The sequence below is a fragment of the Xiphophorus maculatus genome, chromosome 22 (genome assembly GCF_002775205.1).
Source record: "Xiphophorus maculatus strain JP 163 A chromosome 22, X_maculatus-5.0-male, whole genome shotgun sequence".
In the NCBI taxonomy this organism is placed as follows: domain Eukaryota; kingdom Metazoa; phylum Chordata; class Actinopteri; order Cyprinodontiformes; family Poeciliidae; genus Xiphophorus; species Xiphophorus maculatus.
The window spans coordinates 5,830,432-5,846,811 of NC_036464.1; the positions used below are offsets into that span (position 1 = coordinate 5,830,432).

General features: G+C 37.7%; 1 protein-coding gene across 5 annotated transcripts in view; it reads left to right on the top strand.

Moving 5' to 3' along the window:
- LOC102238269 (stromal membrane-associated protein 1) overlaps positions 1-16,380 on the top strand; it is an 85,145-nt gene that overhangs the window by 25,393 nt on the left and 43,372 nt on the right. For 3 of the 5 annotated variants that reach the window (XM_023327850.1, XM_023327851.1, XM_023327853.1), the window contains exons 5-6: positions 1,754-1,819; positions 4,514-4,591. In XM_023327850.1, coding sequence (XP_023183618.1) covers positions 1,754-1,819; positions 4,514-4,591 — 144 coding nt within the window. The remainder of the gene's footprint in view (positions 1-1,753; positions 1,820-4,513; positions 4,592-16,380) is intronic. The other 2 variants (XM_023327852.1, XM_014469422.2) reach the window with 1 other exon arrangement.

Below are 16,380 nucleotides of genomic sequence, written 5' to 3' on the forward strand. Positions count from 1 at the left end.
ATGTTCTGTGTTTTTGTTTATAGACGAACCCTTGAGGTTTTTCTGTGTTTGTTTTGAGCAACTTGTGCCGTCTGGTTGCTTTTCCTTCTTCTCTTTTTGAAACTGTGTTTTTGTTGGTCGTTTTCCATTTTTATCAAACACAGAACATTTGTCAACATGAGGCAATACTTAATTTCTAACAAAGATAGACATAGTTACAGGTATGAAGCAACATTCAGATTTAATTTCCAATTTTTGAAGCAGCATAAATCATTTCAAAGACTAAGAGAACTACTGTACTTCACTGATTGTTCTCGTGAAATCTAATCCATTTCCACCATCTTCTTCTAGTAAAGTTCAGATTCCAGTTTCAGTGTGAATGTTTCCATTTTGTGGGTTTCCTCCATCAGATCCAACCAGTCCTGTAGCATCAGTGGATCAAGATGAAGTCATTTTTGAGTGACCAATTTTTTTTTGTCTGTATTACTGAAAATATTTAATAAGTATTTGTCACTGATCTCCAGTGCCTCAGGAATGGCTCCAAGCAATAACAACATGGCAGGTTGTTGGAGTTTAAGACCCCAAATCGACTTTTCCAGATCATCCTCGATTTTTGTGCAGGACCAAAAAATGTGGGTATGATTTGCCTCTGTGTACTTGCAAACTGTGGTCCGTGTGCACCCCCTAGTGGTCCATGAGGTACTGCATGTAAACATACGTTTATTTGCTGTGATGTGAGCTCAAAGTGCAACGCTACAGTTAGCTTACCAAACGATTGTGTTTAAACATAACAACGGGTAAATGGTTTTAGATGGGATTACTAAAAAGAAAACCTGAAAATACTAGTTTCTCAGAGTGAGTTGCAAAACATGTTTTTGAACATTATAACAATATGTAGCATGCTGCAGACATGCAGATCTCTGTGGCTGTGGTGAATGCGATATGATGTTGAGGAGGTGGCGAACAGAGCTGCGCCCCCCGCTGACTAACTGCATTTTATCAACTAAAATAAAATTATTTATGTTGCGCTATCTGGCTGAAAGAAATATTTTTGCCAAAGCAACTCAAGTCTGTTTTCTTTTATTATGCTTCTAAATTACAAATATCCCTAAAATGTTATTAGTGCACATAACACTTGCAGTAAAGAACTTTTTTGCTTTCCATGTGTTTTCCATCATTGGAAAACTTAGAATCCATATTCTCAGAATCTGTAGATGACTCAAAATGCCTCTAGTAGACATGCTGACATCTACATTAATTTTTTTACTTTAGGTGTTATGGGTTAGGGTTAAGGGTTAGGGTTGAAAGGTGAACAGCACTGTGCCCCACACTGACTAACTGCATTTTAACAACTCATTTCAGGTTGTATATTAAGATACTATGTTATTGCGGGGGAAATTTCTGGTCTGTTTGTAAAATGAGGTAAATTATCCTCGGCCTGGAAAAGTTTGAGAATCGCTGATCTAAAAGAGCTTTAAAATTCAGTTATGAATTCAGAAATCCACTGCTTGGTGAAACAACCAGAACAAAGGTCCAGCCATGCTCAGTCTTTCCCAGAGGTCAGCAGCGGCTAATAAAGCCTCCGTAACTTTGATGACTTAAGATTCACTACTGTGTACAAGAAGCAAATCCTCCTTTACTCCTAATTAACTTTCTGCTCTCTCTGCTCCACTTTTCTCTTGTCACCATGCCCTTTTCCATGCTCGTCTAAATGTTCTGTCTTTTTTTTCTTTTTCTCGTCTTCATGTCTAACGACCGATTTTCTGTCTTTCAGCAGAAAGCTGAAGCGGCTGCTCCTTCCACCTCGCCTTCCTCCCAGGCTGACAAGACCAGATCAGAGGTGTGGGTTTCTTCTTTATCCTGCAAAAACGTTTATTTTGCCTTGCTGTGTTGCAGCGTTAGACTGCGAGGAGATTTAGAGTTCTGCTCTTGTCCTTCTGACCCCTACTGCTAAAATATTGTTTCATAAGTTTTTTAAGAATTGTGTTTTAGACCATAAGTTGTTTCATATATCAATTGTGTTGATAATTCCTTTCACAAATTCCTGATCCCATTCTTACTTTTTAAAGTCTGCTGATACTTTTATTTAGTCATATTCACATGGTCAGTTTTCCTGAGTTCTGCTGGCTAAATAGACAGAAACTGATTGAAAACGTAAGCGTTGAGGTGTTAGTCAGCATTATTTGTGAAGGAGTGAACGCCGCTGCAGTTTTCTGTTTTATTAGAGGCGATCAGATAGGAGTGTAATGGCCATCTAATGCTGCACAAACAAATTGGGTAATGCTAGCATCATTAGCTCCCAGGTAATGGAGTCAGAGACCTGGAGCGGGGCACAGAGGTTTGGAGATAATATGTTCACACTCTCTAATAGATGTTTACAAAACCGTGATGATGCCAGTCAGTTAAGATCATTAATCAGTCAACACAAAATGATGTTTTTAAATAATAATTTGCTTTATTTGGTGGAAAATCCCTTCCGGATTTGTAGAAATCATCTCAAATCAATTCAAATTACTTTTTTAAAACAAGGCCAGGATGTTTAAGATACAAAGAGCATCATTTAAGAACTTAATTTTGTATTAATTAGGATTCTCTGTAATAGTTATAGATATAATATTTATGATTTAATTTTGTTTGTTTTATTTTTATGTAAGCATATGTCTCTTGTAAATCAAATCTTGCATCTCAATTAGACAACCTGTATAAATGTCAAAATAAAATAAAATCCAATATTTCTTTAATCTGAAGCATTCAATTCAGACAAAAAACAAAAAACAAAAGCAGAACATTTTTTGGAAAGAGGCAAATACATTTTAAATTTCATCACATTAGATTTATCTAAATTGCTTTTATTAAAAAGGTTGAGGTACAAAAAGCATAATTTAAGGTTAATAATAATAAGTTTGCTGTAGTCAAAGCAGATTCCCTTGTTTGGTTTGATTTCCATCCTCTTAAATATTGATCCATACATTCCTCTGCTCGTCAAGATCCCAGAAGAAATATCAGCCTCTCCACATAAATAAATACCAACAACTAAGCAGCAAGTGGAGAGCGGAGGCATCTGAGAGTTACTGTCGCTATAATGACAAGATTATAGGCTACGCTCGCTAAACTGCAGCCTTTCTGGCAACCATTACCTAAACCCTGTTGGCAATCAACACAGCCTCATTTGCACATAACACAGCACAGAGAAGCATTAACCTGAAAAAGTACGTCAGCTTTGTCCTGCTGGATGATGTCTGCGTGTTAAATCTGCACACTTAGTGCACTAATATCACATTAGGGATGCACATCTAGTCCTAGATGTGACGTACAGCAAACCTTTGTGGTGGGGGCTGTAGCTTCAGTGTAATTAGCTTTTCCAAAGTGTAATTAAATAAATAATTTGATCTCCTAAGCCCTTTATGTACAGTATTAATATTTCTTTAACTTTTTTTTACATTTTGTCATATTATAACTATGCTATTCAATGTCTATTTGTATAATCACATTTAAAATATAAATGTAACACATGCTTTAAAAGGTTGTTTTACTCTCCATAATGCAACAGCAACGCTGGACAAAAGTGTCTTTTTTAGAGGAATGAAAACATTAAACTTCCTTTTTTTATATATATATTTTAATGTAGCAAATCCTATTTATTTTATTATCTAAAGTGTTATAATTGGACATTTTTAAATAAATTAATATGTTGCGTTACTAATGTTATATTAAGCGTGTGTAACTGTTTTTACAGTAACTGCAGTAAAAGTGGTTTTATGATTTGGACCAAAGTTAAAAGTAGCCGTTGCAACGGCTAACGGTGATCCAGATAAACAAACAACCACAAACTTTAATTGAATTTTGTGTGATATATAAACATAGAGTGTAATTTTAGAGTGAATTTCACATTACAGCCTAAGAATAACAATATTACTAATAACCTAAGAAGTGCATTTTTATTCACCACCATTCAGGCTCCGCCCACACAGGAATTTTTATTTTTATTTTTTTCTAAAACAGGAGCGTTTGCAACCTTTTGTGTCCCATTTCCACATGTCTTGTTTTTAGGGGAAACAGACTGAAAATTTTGCCATTTTGTAAAAATGCTGACACATTAGCTTGACTTTTAGCTTGACCTATGACCCCAAACATGTCATATATATCAACAATGGCAGATTTCATGTTCTTGTTTGCAGAACTGCACTAAACGTTCCACAGCAGCTGCTCACGTTTTTGTTGTTCACCTTTCTTTTGCATTTCTTAATTACTGCTAACCTCACATGGAGGCTTTATGTCCCATACTCCTTGTTTAGCGCCACCTACAGGTGTAGAGGTGTAAAAGTAGTGTTTTGGGCCGTTCAAAGAGTAGTAAGGGTTGTACGTCCTGGAATAAAATTTTAAATTCAAGGTAGAAAACATAAAATTTTTATATTTCCAAACTACATTTTTTTTTTAGGTTTGGGATCTTAAATATCAAGTTATGTTTTCCCATCTTGACTTTGGACTTCTTTTCTAATTTTTTGGGGAGTAATATTTTCTTTCTCGTCTGCAGAAGGAGCGTGACAAGAAGAAAGAGGAGAAGAAGAAAGAAAAGGATGCTGACAAAGTGGAAAGACACAGCAACTCTAAGGTACAAATAATATAAAATTTCAGCAATAAAACTGAACAATTGGGACAAAGATTCAGTCGATATAATCCAGAAGTGTGTCAGTTTGACCAGGCATTACCGTTTAACCGTTTACACTTTCACAGCAGCAACCAGCCAGCTGACAAAAACAAAAATGAAGTTGGAGTTGGAAACACCAAGCTAAACATCGCCAGTTTTAATTAAAATTCTGATTTAAATTCTTGAAACATACATTTTTGTGGTTTTTATGCTGCATGGTGGCAGCTACATTTTAGCATTAGGGGATATAACTCAGCTGAATAATGTCACTTGATTTTTAGAAACATTTTCCATCGAATCACAAATATGAAAGAACCTGACTCAGATATTAAACTTTCATAAATCTGTAAAAGAAAAAATAACAAAGGCTGTGGCTGTGCTCCCTCTGTCAACATTACAGGAAAAACGATGATTTGTTTGTGTGTTTCCTGCAGTGACACCACTGACTCACAAACACGACGGCTATTATGTGAAGAGGCAAATATAAACATTGCAATTTTACAAACTCCCCAATCTCAACAGTCACTGTGTAGAAATAAACATTTCTTGATGCTCTCGCCTGCTGATAACTCAATGTTCCAACCAATGTCCACTATTTCTAGTTAGCCTAAGTACCATCCAGGAGATGCTACTTACTTACAGCAAACCTTTTGTGATGGGGGCTGTAGCTTCACCCTGTGCGGTGTTATAATGGACGTTAGATGGGCTGGTGAGGAAGAAAAGTGCCTTCATTTTGCTTTCCTGTCAAACATCGCACTTTGTTATGATCGGAGTCGAATTGATGGTGTTATTTTTACACCAAATAGTGATCATAGGATGTGGTTTTCGAGAAAAGTTATCTTATTTGGCTTGTTGAAGTGTAATTAAATAAATAATCTGAACTCTTAAGCCCTTTATGTACAGTATTAATATCATCTTGCCTGCTGATTGCTCAACGTTCCAACCAATGTCCACGATGTCTAGTTAGCCTATGTAACATCCAGGAGATGTTAATCAGATCCACTCGATTAATTAATAATCAGTAAGTGTGACCACCAATAGAAAAGCAAGTCTGGGTCATATAAGTGTGTTTTAACACAATGACAAAGTGGAAAGACGTCAACAATAAATAAAAGCAGAGTTCCTCCTCTGTTAGCATGTTAGCATATATTAAAGGTTTGTGGCAGTAGTTAGAAAACCACTGAATAGTTATGAGTTGTATGGAAGTGCTGAAGAGAAAAGCTACTTTTTTCTAAAAAGAGTGGCAGCATAAGTTAACCACAAGAGTTCTGGACCATCCATGTTACTGGATAGCATAGCGCCTATTAGCCGCTAGAGCTAGTGGTGCTCAAAACAAAGCTATTCCAAAGTCGAATGAACAGGAATCTGCACAAAAAAGTTAATTTCTTATCAGATTTCTACACAATGTGACTTATTTAAAGCTGAGAATATTCATACCTGTGTTCTCTCTAGATAAAAATCTATAGACAGTTTGGTTTCTGTCAAGATACAAGAAAGGATTAAATGAATTTCTCTTTTTTACTGGACAACTAAATTAATTTTACAAAATCGCCACTGTAGGAGACATTTGTGTTTTTTTTTTTTTTTATATTTATCTTACATGGTAACTGTTATGAATATTTTGGTGCTCTACAAAGAAACAAGTCCAGTCCAGTTTTGGTCATTTATTGAAGTTGCAGAAGTTACAGCGGATGCAGTGCGCCACAACAAAGAGAAAATAACACACACACACACACACAAAAAAGTGAAAAACAACTCAAAACCACTTGTATAATCTTTTTTTTTTCTTTTTACTCGGTGTTGGCCTTACTCCACACACATAGGTTGCCATGGCAACCGACTGACAACAGCCCCACTAGCTGGCAGAGTAGAAATTACATTCAAGTCTTATAAGGAGAATCAACAAAGAACAGGACATAAAAACTACAACACATAACAATCAGTCTGTTACAGTTTTAGGTTTTCAGGCTTTATTTATAATTCGTAATTATTAATAAGTGATTGTCTGAACACTAGCGGTTGGTGATTAGCTAATTTATACAACTTCTTTACTGATGATCTGTCAGAGAGTCTTTGTGTGGGTTTTACGCCTAACATATTAGCATGAGTATCTTAATTTAGCTCTGTCAACATATTTAACACAAATCCATGTCAGGATTTTTTACCTTAACGTTCCTAAACTTAGTGCTAATTATGAAATCTGGCTTCCAACTGACACAAAGAGGAGTACACTCTCAGTTGGCAGAGATTTAGCTTCATACATATTGCAGCAGTAAACTAGAATGAAGCAAAAAGAGCTGCTGCCTGTGATGCATTATGAATTGATGATGTGTGACAAAAGGAAGGTCAACCTGATTCCTCATGGGGAAGTCCTCATCATCATTCATGTTGCTCACAGATGCTTTTTTGCATCAGTCAAGCACAGTGGCATAAAAATCCCAACGCATTGACCTCGGTTTGCTTTAAACAGGCTTCTGACGTGGTAAATGTTGGTTTTGTCCTGTTAGCTTCACAAGTACAGACACTGCTGCTGGTATTTATTTCTAGCTATGTCTAGCTTGTGTCTTACATTAGATCAGCACTGGTAAAAGACGCCCCAATATTTTGACAGAAAACGGGAGTAAAGGTAAGCGAAAGTCAACCATCAATGTCACTGGATGGAAAGAAATGACATCAAAATGAAATCTAAGCTCACTGTTTTCTTTTAATTGACTGCTCGTTAGGCTACAGCTGGTATGTAAAGCGATTGTATGTATATGTATAATTAGAGTGCTATCAGGGCAGTGAAGGTAGAAATTTTTGGGTCATTTCTGGTAAATTCAGAGCGTTTCTATGACCTGTGAAGGAAAAAAGGATTAGTTCTGCTCCCAGCAGTTTGAGTTTCTGTGTGTGTGTGTTTCTTGTTGTTCTGTGTGGAGCTAGAATATGGGCAATACGCAAGTGTGTCAACTGACAGAAAAACCTGATATCTCCGTCATTTGTTTCCACTCTTCACACAGATCAATCTTTCTTTCTTGTTTATCTATAGCTGTGTTTCCATTTACCAAATAAGTGCACAACTTAGAAAGTAAATTCAATGGAAAAATGGCATTTAAAAAAAACAACTTGTTTTTTGCTAAAATGTTTTGGCGCTAGGTTCAGGTGGGTTTTTTGGTTTATTATGTAAAACTACAATGAGGTCAACTACAATTTTCCACATCACACGAGTCACATGTTAGACAACCGGACGTTCCTACTGGCGCAAACCACAAAGAAGACGACGACAGGAAGTGGTTGGAGGATCATGGCGCTGCATGTTTTTTAATTTCTCATGTTAATAAACTTATTTACGTTTGATTTTAATTGGATTTCTTATTTGATGGAAACACGAAATTGTGTTTTTTCAGTAGCTAGTTTATTTGGTTTGTGAAACTGAACAAAATATTTAAAGCGGACTTATTTTGCTTTTTGCACAGGTTAGTATAGCTCTATGGGATATATAAAATATGTTCATTACTTTTTTTTTGCACAAAATCATTGATAGATAATGAAATTTTTTTCTGATCAGTTCTACCTATTTTGAGTTGCTTTAGGGCTTCTTGTCACTTTAAATCCAAATAAGCCACTGCTGCTAGCCACTCCCCATAACTCAACGTTTACACTCGCTCCTGAAAATGGCTGAAAGCTGATGCGCAATTATGCAACAATATATATTTGAAAAGCATTAATAGAGCCTCCTTCACAGCCAACAAGAGTGAAGCAAGTGGTTTCTGGGTGGTAAGTCAACAACAAAATAGAGTTTTCCAGAAGCCATTGTATGACCAGCTGACCAAATGTGCTGGAGTTCTGCTTGGGTTGCTAGGTGACGGGCTGGGCTTCGTTTGGGTTGCTAGGTAAGGGGGAGTGCCTGCTGATTTGTGAGGCTACATTCTGCAGGTTTCTGAACTAACTAATTTTCTAGAAATGCTTTACCAAAAGCTGGCTAGGGTTTTTGTTTTAAGCTCTTAGGTTGCTCTTAGAAGCATTTGAGAACCAAATAGAAGTATAAAAATGTGCATAATGTAAATTTTGCATAATATTTCCTCTTTAGCTAACCACAGTTCATTCATGATTTGATTCCATGTAAGGCCAGGTCAGCTAGCATAGCTAATCACTGCTTTGTGTATTTTTCAGGTTGCCTTTGTTTGATATTAATGTTAGTTTCATGATCTGAAACGTTCAAGTGGGACAAAATTTCAAGTAGAAAGACTGTAAGAGGACAAACGGTTCTTCATGTGCTGGCAGCGATACGCGTTGTTGTTCGCTTGCCCTTCATCCTTCTCCTCCTTATCAGCTGTTCTCACTCCGCTGAAGAGCCCCCGTGTCAAGGAGATGTTTGAGGACATTCCCCGTGTGTGTTAGATTGTGTGTGTCAGTGCAGAGGAGAGACAGAGAAGGAGAGACTTGTTAGTCCAAGTGCATGCTGACGTGCTGAAAGCTGTTTAATCTTTGGTGCAGCGGGGAACATGCTGACAGCCATGCTTTTCTCTTTCCCCTTTTTTTCCTTCTTGGAGTGTGCAATTTCTGCTCTTCCTGCCCCTGAAGCAGAGACCTGCTGTACTATCGAGACACGATGCGATCGTGCATCAGAACGTGTACATGAGATGAAGTACACACAAAAAGACTGTTTTCACATTCAAGAGGGGCAAACCATTAACAGTTTATTCCTTAACTTCCTCCAAACATCACATTTTAATCAATAACCTTAGTGTTATTGATTAAAACAGTATTCCTCAAACTTTTTCAGGACCACTTACCATATTTAACAAACACTCATAGACCACCTAACTTGAAATTGCCCTTGCAATAACAGAACATCTTACTATAAACAACCTGAAACAAAAAGATTAATCTCTGAACCCATTGCTTTTGTTCCTCCTAATGTGAAGAGTGGCGCTGTTTTGTAAATGTGACTGGCCACAAAAAAACTATGAACAAGCCTAGTAGAGTTATTTATATGATAGAAAACACATGAGTATCAAAAACGTTTTCTGTGTTGTGTGCACAAAACATGATAAAAGAAATAGACTTGAGTTGCACTGGCAAAAATATTTCCTTTCAGCCAGTAGATAGTCCAACATAAATAATTTTATTTTAGATGTTAAAATGCAGTTAGTCAGCGTGGGGCGCAGCGCTGCTCACCGCCTCATCACAATCATATTGCATTCAGCACAGCCGGAGATCTAGATCTGCATGCCTGTGGCAATAGTGCTCAAAACCATAAGTTCTGCAACTCAGCCTGAGAAATTTTCCACCGCTATCTTCGTTTTAGTGACCCGGCCATTTATCCATTATTATCCTTTGGTAAGCTAACTATAGCGTCACACTTTGAGCTCATCTCATGCACTACCTCGCATGACCACAGTCTGAGAAAGACTGGATTAAAATAACATCAGAGATACTTACTTCAGTAAGTAGATCTGCGGCTGTGCTTTAACCCTCATCTGATCTTGATGAGGGTTAAAGAAATCATGACATTTTGAGAAATATAGTTAAGCATGTCCTGTTTAAGAAGATTGTGTTTTTTCCTTAAATCAGTTCAGGCCCTTATAATGACACTCCTTATTTTTGCTGTTATGGCAGCAGTGTCATATTTACCTTAATCTTGCAGGGGAGCTCATCTGTCGTCACTCAATAAGGTTGTACAACTGCAGGTGAGCAAACAGATCGAGGAAAATGAAGTAAGACAGTCATTACGTAACACAGAGTTGGTCACATAGTAGTAATGATTGATAATGCAGGCTGTGTATTTATATCATTAATGAATGGATTTTTTCTTAACCGAGGGTTTTATGGGGTTCAGTGTTACAGAATATAACACAATTTGTTACTGGTTCAGTGCTGCTATGCTAAACATGAGAAATATGATTGTTCTAGTTAATCCAAAACCAAAGGTAAAAATTAAATGTGACCTATTATGATTCCTTAAACAGTTCAGGATAGGCCTACAGGCTATGCAGAACATTTTTTGCCCAAAATTGTTCTCACGTAATGAGATTTTAGTCTGGTCAGTTCTGCCTGATTTGAACTATTTCCAGAGTGAGCTGATTTGTCACTTTAAATCCAATAATTATACAAATTTACATCTTTGAGAAGCAGAGGCACAACCAACAAGAATGCAGCAAGTGGGTTCTAGTTGGTAAGTTAGCAACAAAATACTTTTCTCTTTTCCAGCAGCCATTGTACAGTGCATGCAGCAGTAAAACCAGCTGACTGAACATGCTGGAGCTCAGCTTGGGTTGCTAGGTAACAGCACAGTGCCCATCGATCGCGACTCAATAATTGGGAGGTTTTTGAAATGGCTAATTTTCCAGACACCAAAAAAAGATTAACCTATTGACAAAAAATGGCTGGGTGTTTGCTTTTTTTAATTGCTTGGGTTGTTTTTAAAAGCAGTAGAAACCCAAGTGGAAGTATAAAATCGTGAAAATTGTGAATTTTGCTTATTAGGTCTCCTTTAAATAAACAACAGGAAGCATTTGTTTACACCAACTTGTGTACTTGTCTTTATCACAGCAGATGAAAACTTTAATTGAAGTTTTCAATGGGTTTGTGTTGCGTAGTTGGGGAAATGTGTTCCTCGAGATCTTGAAGCCTTCATGTTTTTAATGCGTTTCTGCTCTACACCCCCGATGTAGATGGTTGAATTAGCTGCTCTGCACGCCACTGAGTTCTGCAGCAGCATGTCAATGAGCCGTACATTTAAATCAGATGTGTTCAAGCAGGGAGGCAACTAACATCGACACAATATTGGACCCTGAGGATCAGAACTGCCCAGCCCTGTTGAAGAGCGTGTGTGATGTTATCTGCTACATCGAGCAGCTTGTGCAGCGTTTTCTGTTCTGTATGATCTCTACAAGCTTCAGATCAGTCAGCACATAATTCGGTTTGTTCATTTCTTGGCTGAGTTTAGGCATGGCACTAATATTCATCCTGAATCAAACACATGTAGACATCTTTGAGCTTTTATGACAACACCAAGCATTAAGATTTGAATCTACAACCAGCATTGTTGTTTTTAACTAAAAAATTTTTAAAAAAGAAGCAAACTCTGCCTAAAAATCTGTCTCAGTTCAGTTGACGTGAACTCTGGTGCAGTTTGAATTTATATGTGAACGCCAAGCAGACCAGAGACCGCTCCAAAAGCAGGAAGCAGATGATAGCACAGGGCATTCTGGGTAAATACAACCAAAATAAACTCAACAGTCTAGCACAAGCGGCAGAAATGTCTGGTGATCGTTTGCCAACGGAAAAAAAAAAGAAATCCCACAACCGCTAAAATCTGACCCCACTCCATCTTTGTTTTCCATTTCACAAAGAAGGAAGTTGTGCTCAGTGTCTTCTTCAGAGGTTTTTGTGTCATTTCCTTCAGTGGTTCTTGGTGCAACGCCACCACGGGTGAGTTAGGGAACAGGTTTTTCAAAGGGTTTGTTTTATCTGAAAATGTAACAAATGTTGAGATTTTCCCCCCCAAATCAAACCAAATCTACTGGATTGTGGTGTGAAAACACCCAAATACAACTATAATTTTTCATCTGCTGCAACTTGTTATAACGAGACAAATTTTTGTCTTTAACGAAGTATTTTAATTGCAATATTGTGACTAAAGTGCCAGTTTAAACAGATTTCATTCCCACACCCACAGTAAAGTATTACCATTCAATAAGACTAACCTCCATTGACCCACAGTCGGAAGCAAAAACCTTCTGGTTCAGATTCCCTTTACTGAAGCTGAAATGAGTTTATTTCCCCCCTTTAGTAATTCATGTGGCATTTTTCTTCTTTACTCAATAGTATAGCTTCTTGATCGTTGACCTCCACTAGTCACTCAAGCATCTTTTCAACTGAACTCCTTCATATTAGCAACTGAATGCTAATATGCATGTGAAGCGTGTAGATGGATAAATGTATATAGATACTTGTATAAATGTATGTAGATGTATAAACAGAGATGTGTTATGCCTATAGGTGGAAATTAGTCAGTACCACTGACTTTTCAACTCAGTCTTCTTTTATTAGACGTGCAGCAGATGTGAAATACACTCTTCATTCAATCCTACAGTAAGAAAATCCACACACATACTGGTAATACAAGTAGGCTCTGAAAGTAGAATATCAAGTGGTTGTCTTTCTTCTCTCTCTGCTCTTCTGTGAACTATTTTTATCCAGCTGGATAGGGACTGCCAGAGCTCACCTTTGTGTCTTTCTCCTTACTTCCAATCCAGTGCCTGCAGGCAATAATTAAACTGCAGCACTGATTGGAAGCTGGCATCTTGGAGGATGTGTTTGCACTCAAGGCTTCAAAAAGATTGGGTACAAAAGAAACCCACGATTTATTCACCTGCGTTTGGCTTTCAGGTGATCTTATTCTTAATTACCGGGAAGGATTGGACTTCTAGATGTCTATATTTTTCACACTGAATGAGATTATATGTGGAAAACCGTGATAAAATGACCAATATTCTCCTCTGATGTCCTTCCTTTTAATGTTAAAACCTGCTTTTATTTAGCCCGCAATGAACAAAAAGGTACATTAATGGCAAAGTATTGGGTGCACTCGATCAATAAGCTGTTAACCCTCCTTGCTTGTTTGGAGTTGTTGTAATTATAGCTAAAAGCCTAACGTTGGAGCTGTACACCAGTCAGCACTTTCTGATCACCCACCTAATGTTGAAGTGGCCCCTTTGTTGCTATTATGGTTCCCAACGCTGCACAGAACATAAAAAATGAAAAGATTAGGAGTTGCTCAGGGATCCGCCGGCCCAGACGTCAGCCTGTAGAAACAGTTTGATGGTAACCAGGATGTAGAAACGGCCTCAGATCTAACAACTGGTAAAAATATGTCAGGACCTCTACAATAAATGAATCTTTTAATGGCATCGCATTATTACGCACCCTCTGAATCACAATATAAAAAACACAAAATGAAACCTGGAGATGTAGGTATTAATACGTTAGTGCAGCTTCACAGCAAATGGAAAAATAACGCAGAAAAACTGCTAAATAACAAGTCAAAACCACTTATTTTCTCGTTCTCTGTGTCAGTTGCGCTACATCAGACTTGTTGGCATAGCAACTGACAACAACGCCACTTTATGTTTCAGGATTCAACATCAAAAAAACACTCAAACGTTTTCCACACAAAGAACAGAACATTAAGTCCGTTACAGTTTTATGTTTTTAGGCTTGATGTTTATTTTGTGATTATTGATAAGTGATTGTTGTGATAGATTAGCTACCACTGCTATTAGCTAATCTCACACAGCTGTGTTAAATTAGCTACTGCTGCTGTTAGCTAAACTAGTAAATCGGTGGCAGATTAGTTACCGCTAGTATTAGCTAATCTAACACAGTTGTGGTTGATTAGCTAATTTAAACACCTGCTGGCAAGCAGCTTTTCCCCTTTAGAAGAGAGTTTCACATTAGCTCCACCTGAAATGTTTGCTGCCAAAAAGCGCAGTCTTTTAGAACAAAACTTGCACCAGATAACCGATTTACAACTTTTTCTAATCAGTTGGAACGCTAAAGAAAAATCAGCTTATGGGTTCCTAGAGAACCAGGAAGTCAGGCCACTTTATTTAGGTCAAATTTGTTTAGACTTGATTTCAGAGTTATTTAATCCAGTGAAATAACCTTGACAACGATGGCAAATCTCTACTGAGACGCTGAGTATTCCCTCCTTGTATTTTTACAAAAACACTCCTTGATTTTCAGGGGGAGACTCTTATTATCACTCCAGTTGTTTTCATTCTCTCCTCACCTTCATTCATCTCCATATCTCCTTCATTTGTCCCCACCGCTGTCTCCCTCCGCTTCCCTTCTCCTAACTCTCTGTGCGTCTGTGGCAAACACTGAATTACTGTCACCCAGTCAGACGGCTGCTGCATGTTGTCTTTGTCTACCAACTCATGAATAAATCATCAAAAACAACAAGCGCCTGCTTTCCTGCATGGACGATGGTGTCACTTGTGGTGGTTCCTGATGGAAGCTGAACACTGCAAAAACACAAAATCTTACCAAGCATTTTTGGTCTAGTTTCTAGTGCAAATATCATTGTACACTTAATATAAGGCAAACTAACTTAAAAGGGACTTTTCAGCAAGATTCATATTCATTTAGAAATAACACTAATGTTTTAACTCAGGAAGAGTTCAAAAATCCATATTGGGTTTTCAATGGGGTTCAGTGATGTGGCAGCTTATGTTTTTTCTTGAGCTGTATTTAATAAAAACTAAACTAAAATTAAACAATATTTAACTAATAATAACTAATTAAAACTACCAAATATACCCTAAAACTAATTGAAATTGACAAATAAAAAGTCAAAATTAAATAAAACCAACCTATCATGAGAAACCCAAAGCTACTATAACCCTGCTCTGTACGTTCAGACTCATGATATTGGGTGTGACTGAAGAACACACACATAAAGCAGCAGCAGGACGAGGAATTACTGAGGCTAAAAAAAATATCCACGGTCGATTGGAGTTGGTTTGAGCGGAAGGTGTGAAGGACAGCCAAAGAAGCAGCGCTGTGTAACAGAGTGGCACACCCCCTCCCACACACACACACACACACACACACACGCCTGCACCCCCCCCTCGCACACACACACCCCCACACATGCCTCCACACACGCACACACTCTTCATGCACCACGTATGTGCAGTCAAGGGATCAATAGTGCAGCAATGAAGAAGCTGGTGCATAAGGCGGATTTGCTCTAGTGGAGGAAAGAGTCCGGTTTGCAGGTTAGCCAGGAAACACACATACACCAGAGATGGGGGTGAGGATGAATGCACGCCCAAATTTAGCTCAGATATGCACAAACACCCGTACAGAGCGCATTACGTCTGCTGAGATTGAGCACCGCTCTTTGTTTTTGTGCTGCATTTTCAACCTAATTCCAGACACATATTTCTAACTCAACTGTTTAACTCCAACAGTTTTCCCTTTTCAATTGTGTACGAGCATGTAGCTAAAAATAACTAGCAAGTTTTATGTGACCAAGTTATGCCATGGCTGTTTTTATTCCACTTTTCTACTCATAATCAGTTTGTGTTTTACTCAGTAGTTTGAACTCTATTTGTCCGCCTACAGTGAGTTTTTTGACAACCTGTAGTTACTAAAACGTTACTTCAAGCTAAAAAGCAAAGCTAATAAGGTCCAAACTTGGTAATTGCTAATAGAAGAGAACAGTCTGTGGGCATTTTTTTTATCCGTCTGAGCCTTTGTTTACAAAACTAAATAAAATAAATGAAAGTTTTCTGCTGATTTTACATTTTTTCCTCTCATTAAACTCATCCAGAGACTGAATCGTCTCTTGAAGTGCTGCCAACTTCTTTCTTTCTGAATAGACACTCAAGATTTGTATTTATGATGGCTGTTAAAGTCACTGGCTCAGTGAAACCAGAAAAAGCATTCATAAAGAACCGTAAATCCAATTACTTTATCCAAAAAAAAAAAAGTTATTTTGAGCTATGTGGTAACAATGTGAGCATCAATCCGGCTCCTTCATGGCTCAAATCAGCTTAGACTTTGAGTTTGTGATCGCGGAATTGCCCAGAACATTTCACGGATGCACAAATGCTCATAGAGCTTTGATTTCTTCTGTTAAAAACTCGAGGGGGAAAGTGTACGACTGAAAGAGTAGAAGGTGGAAAAAGAAGAAAAATCCAGCTGTGTGTGTTCCTTGAATTTGAAAATATTCTTGGATTTTCTGCTCCGACACAGGT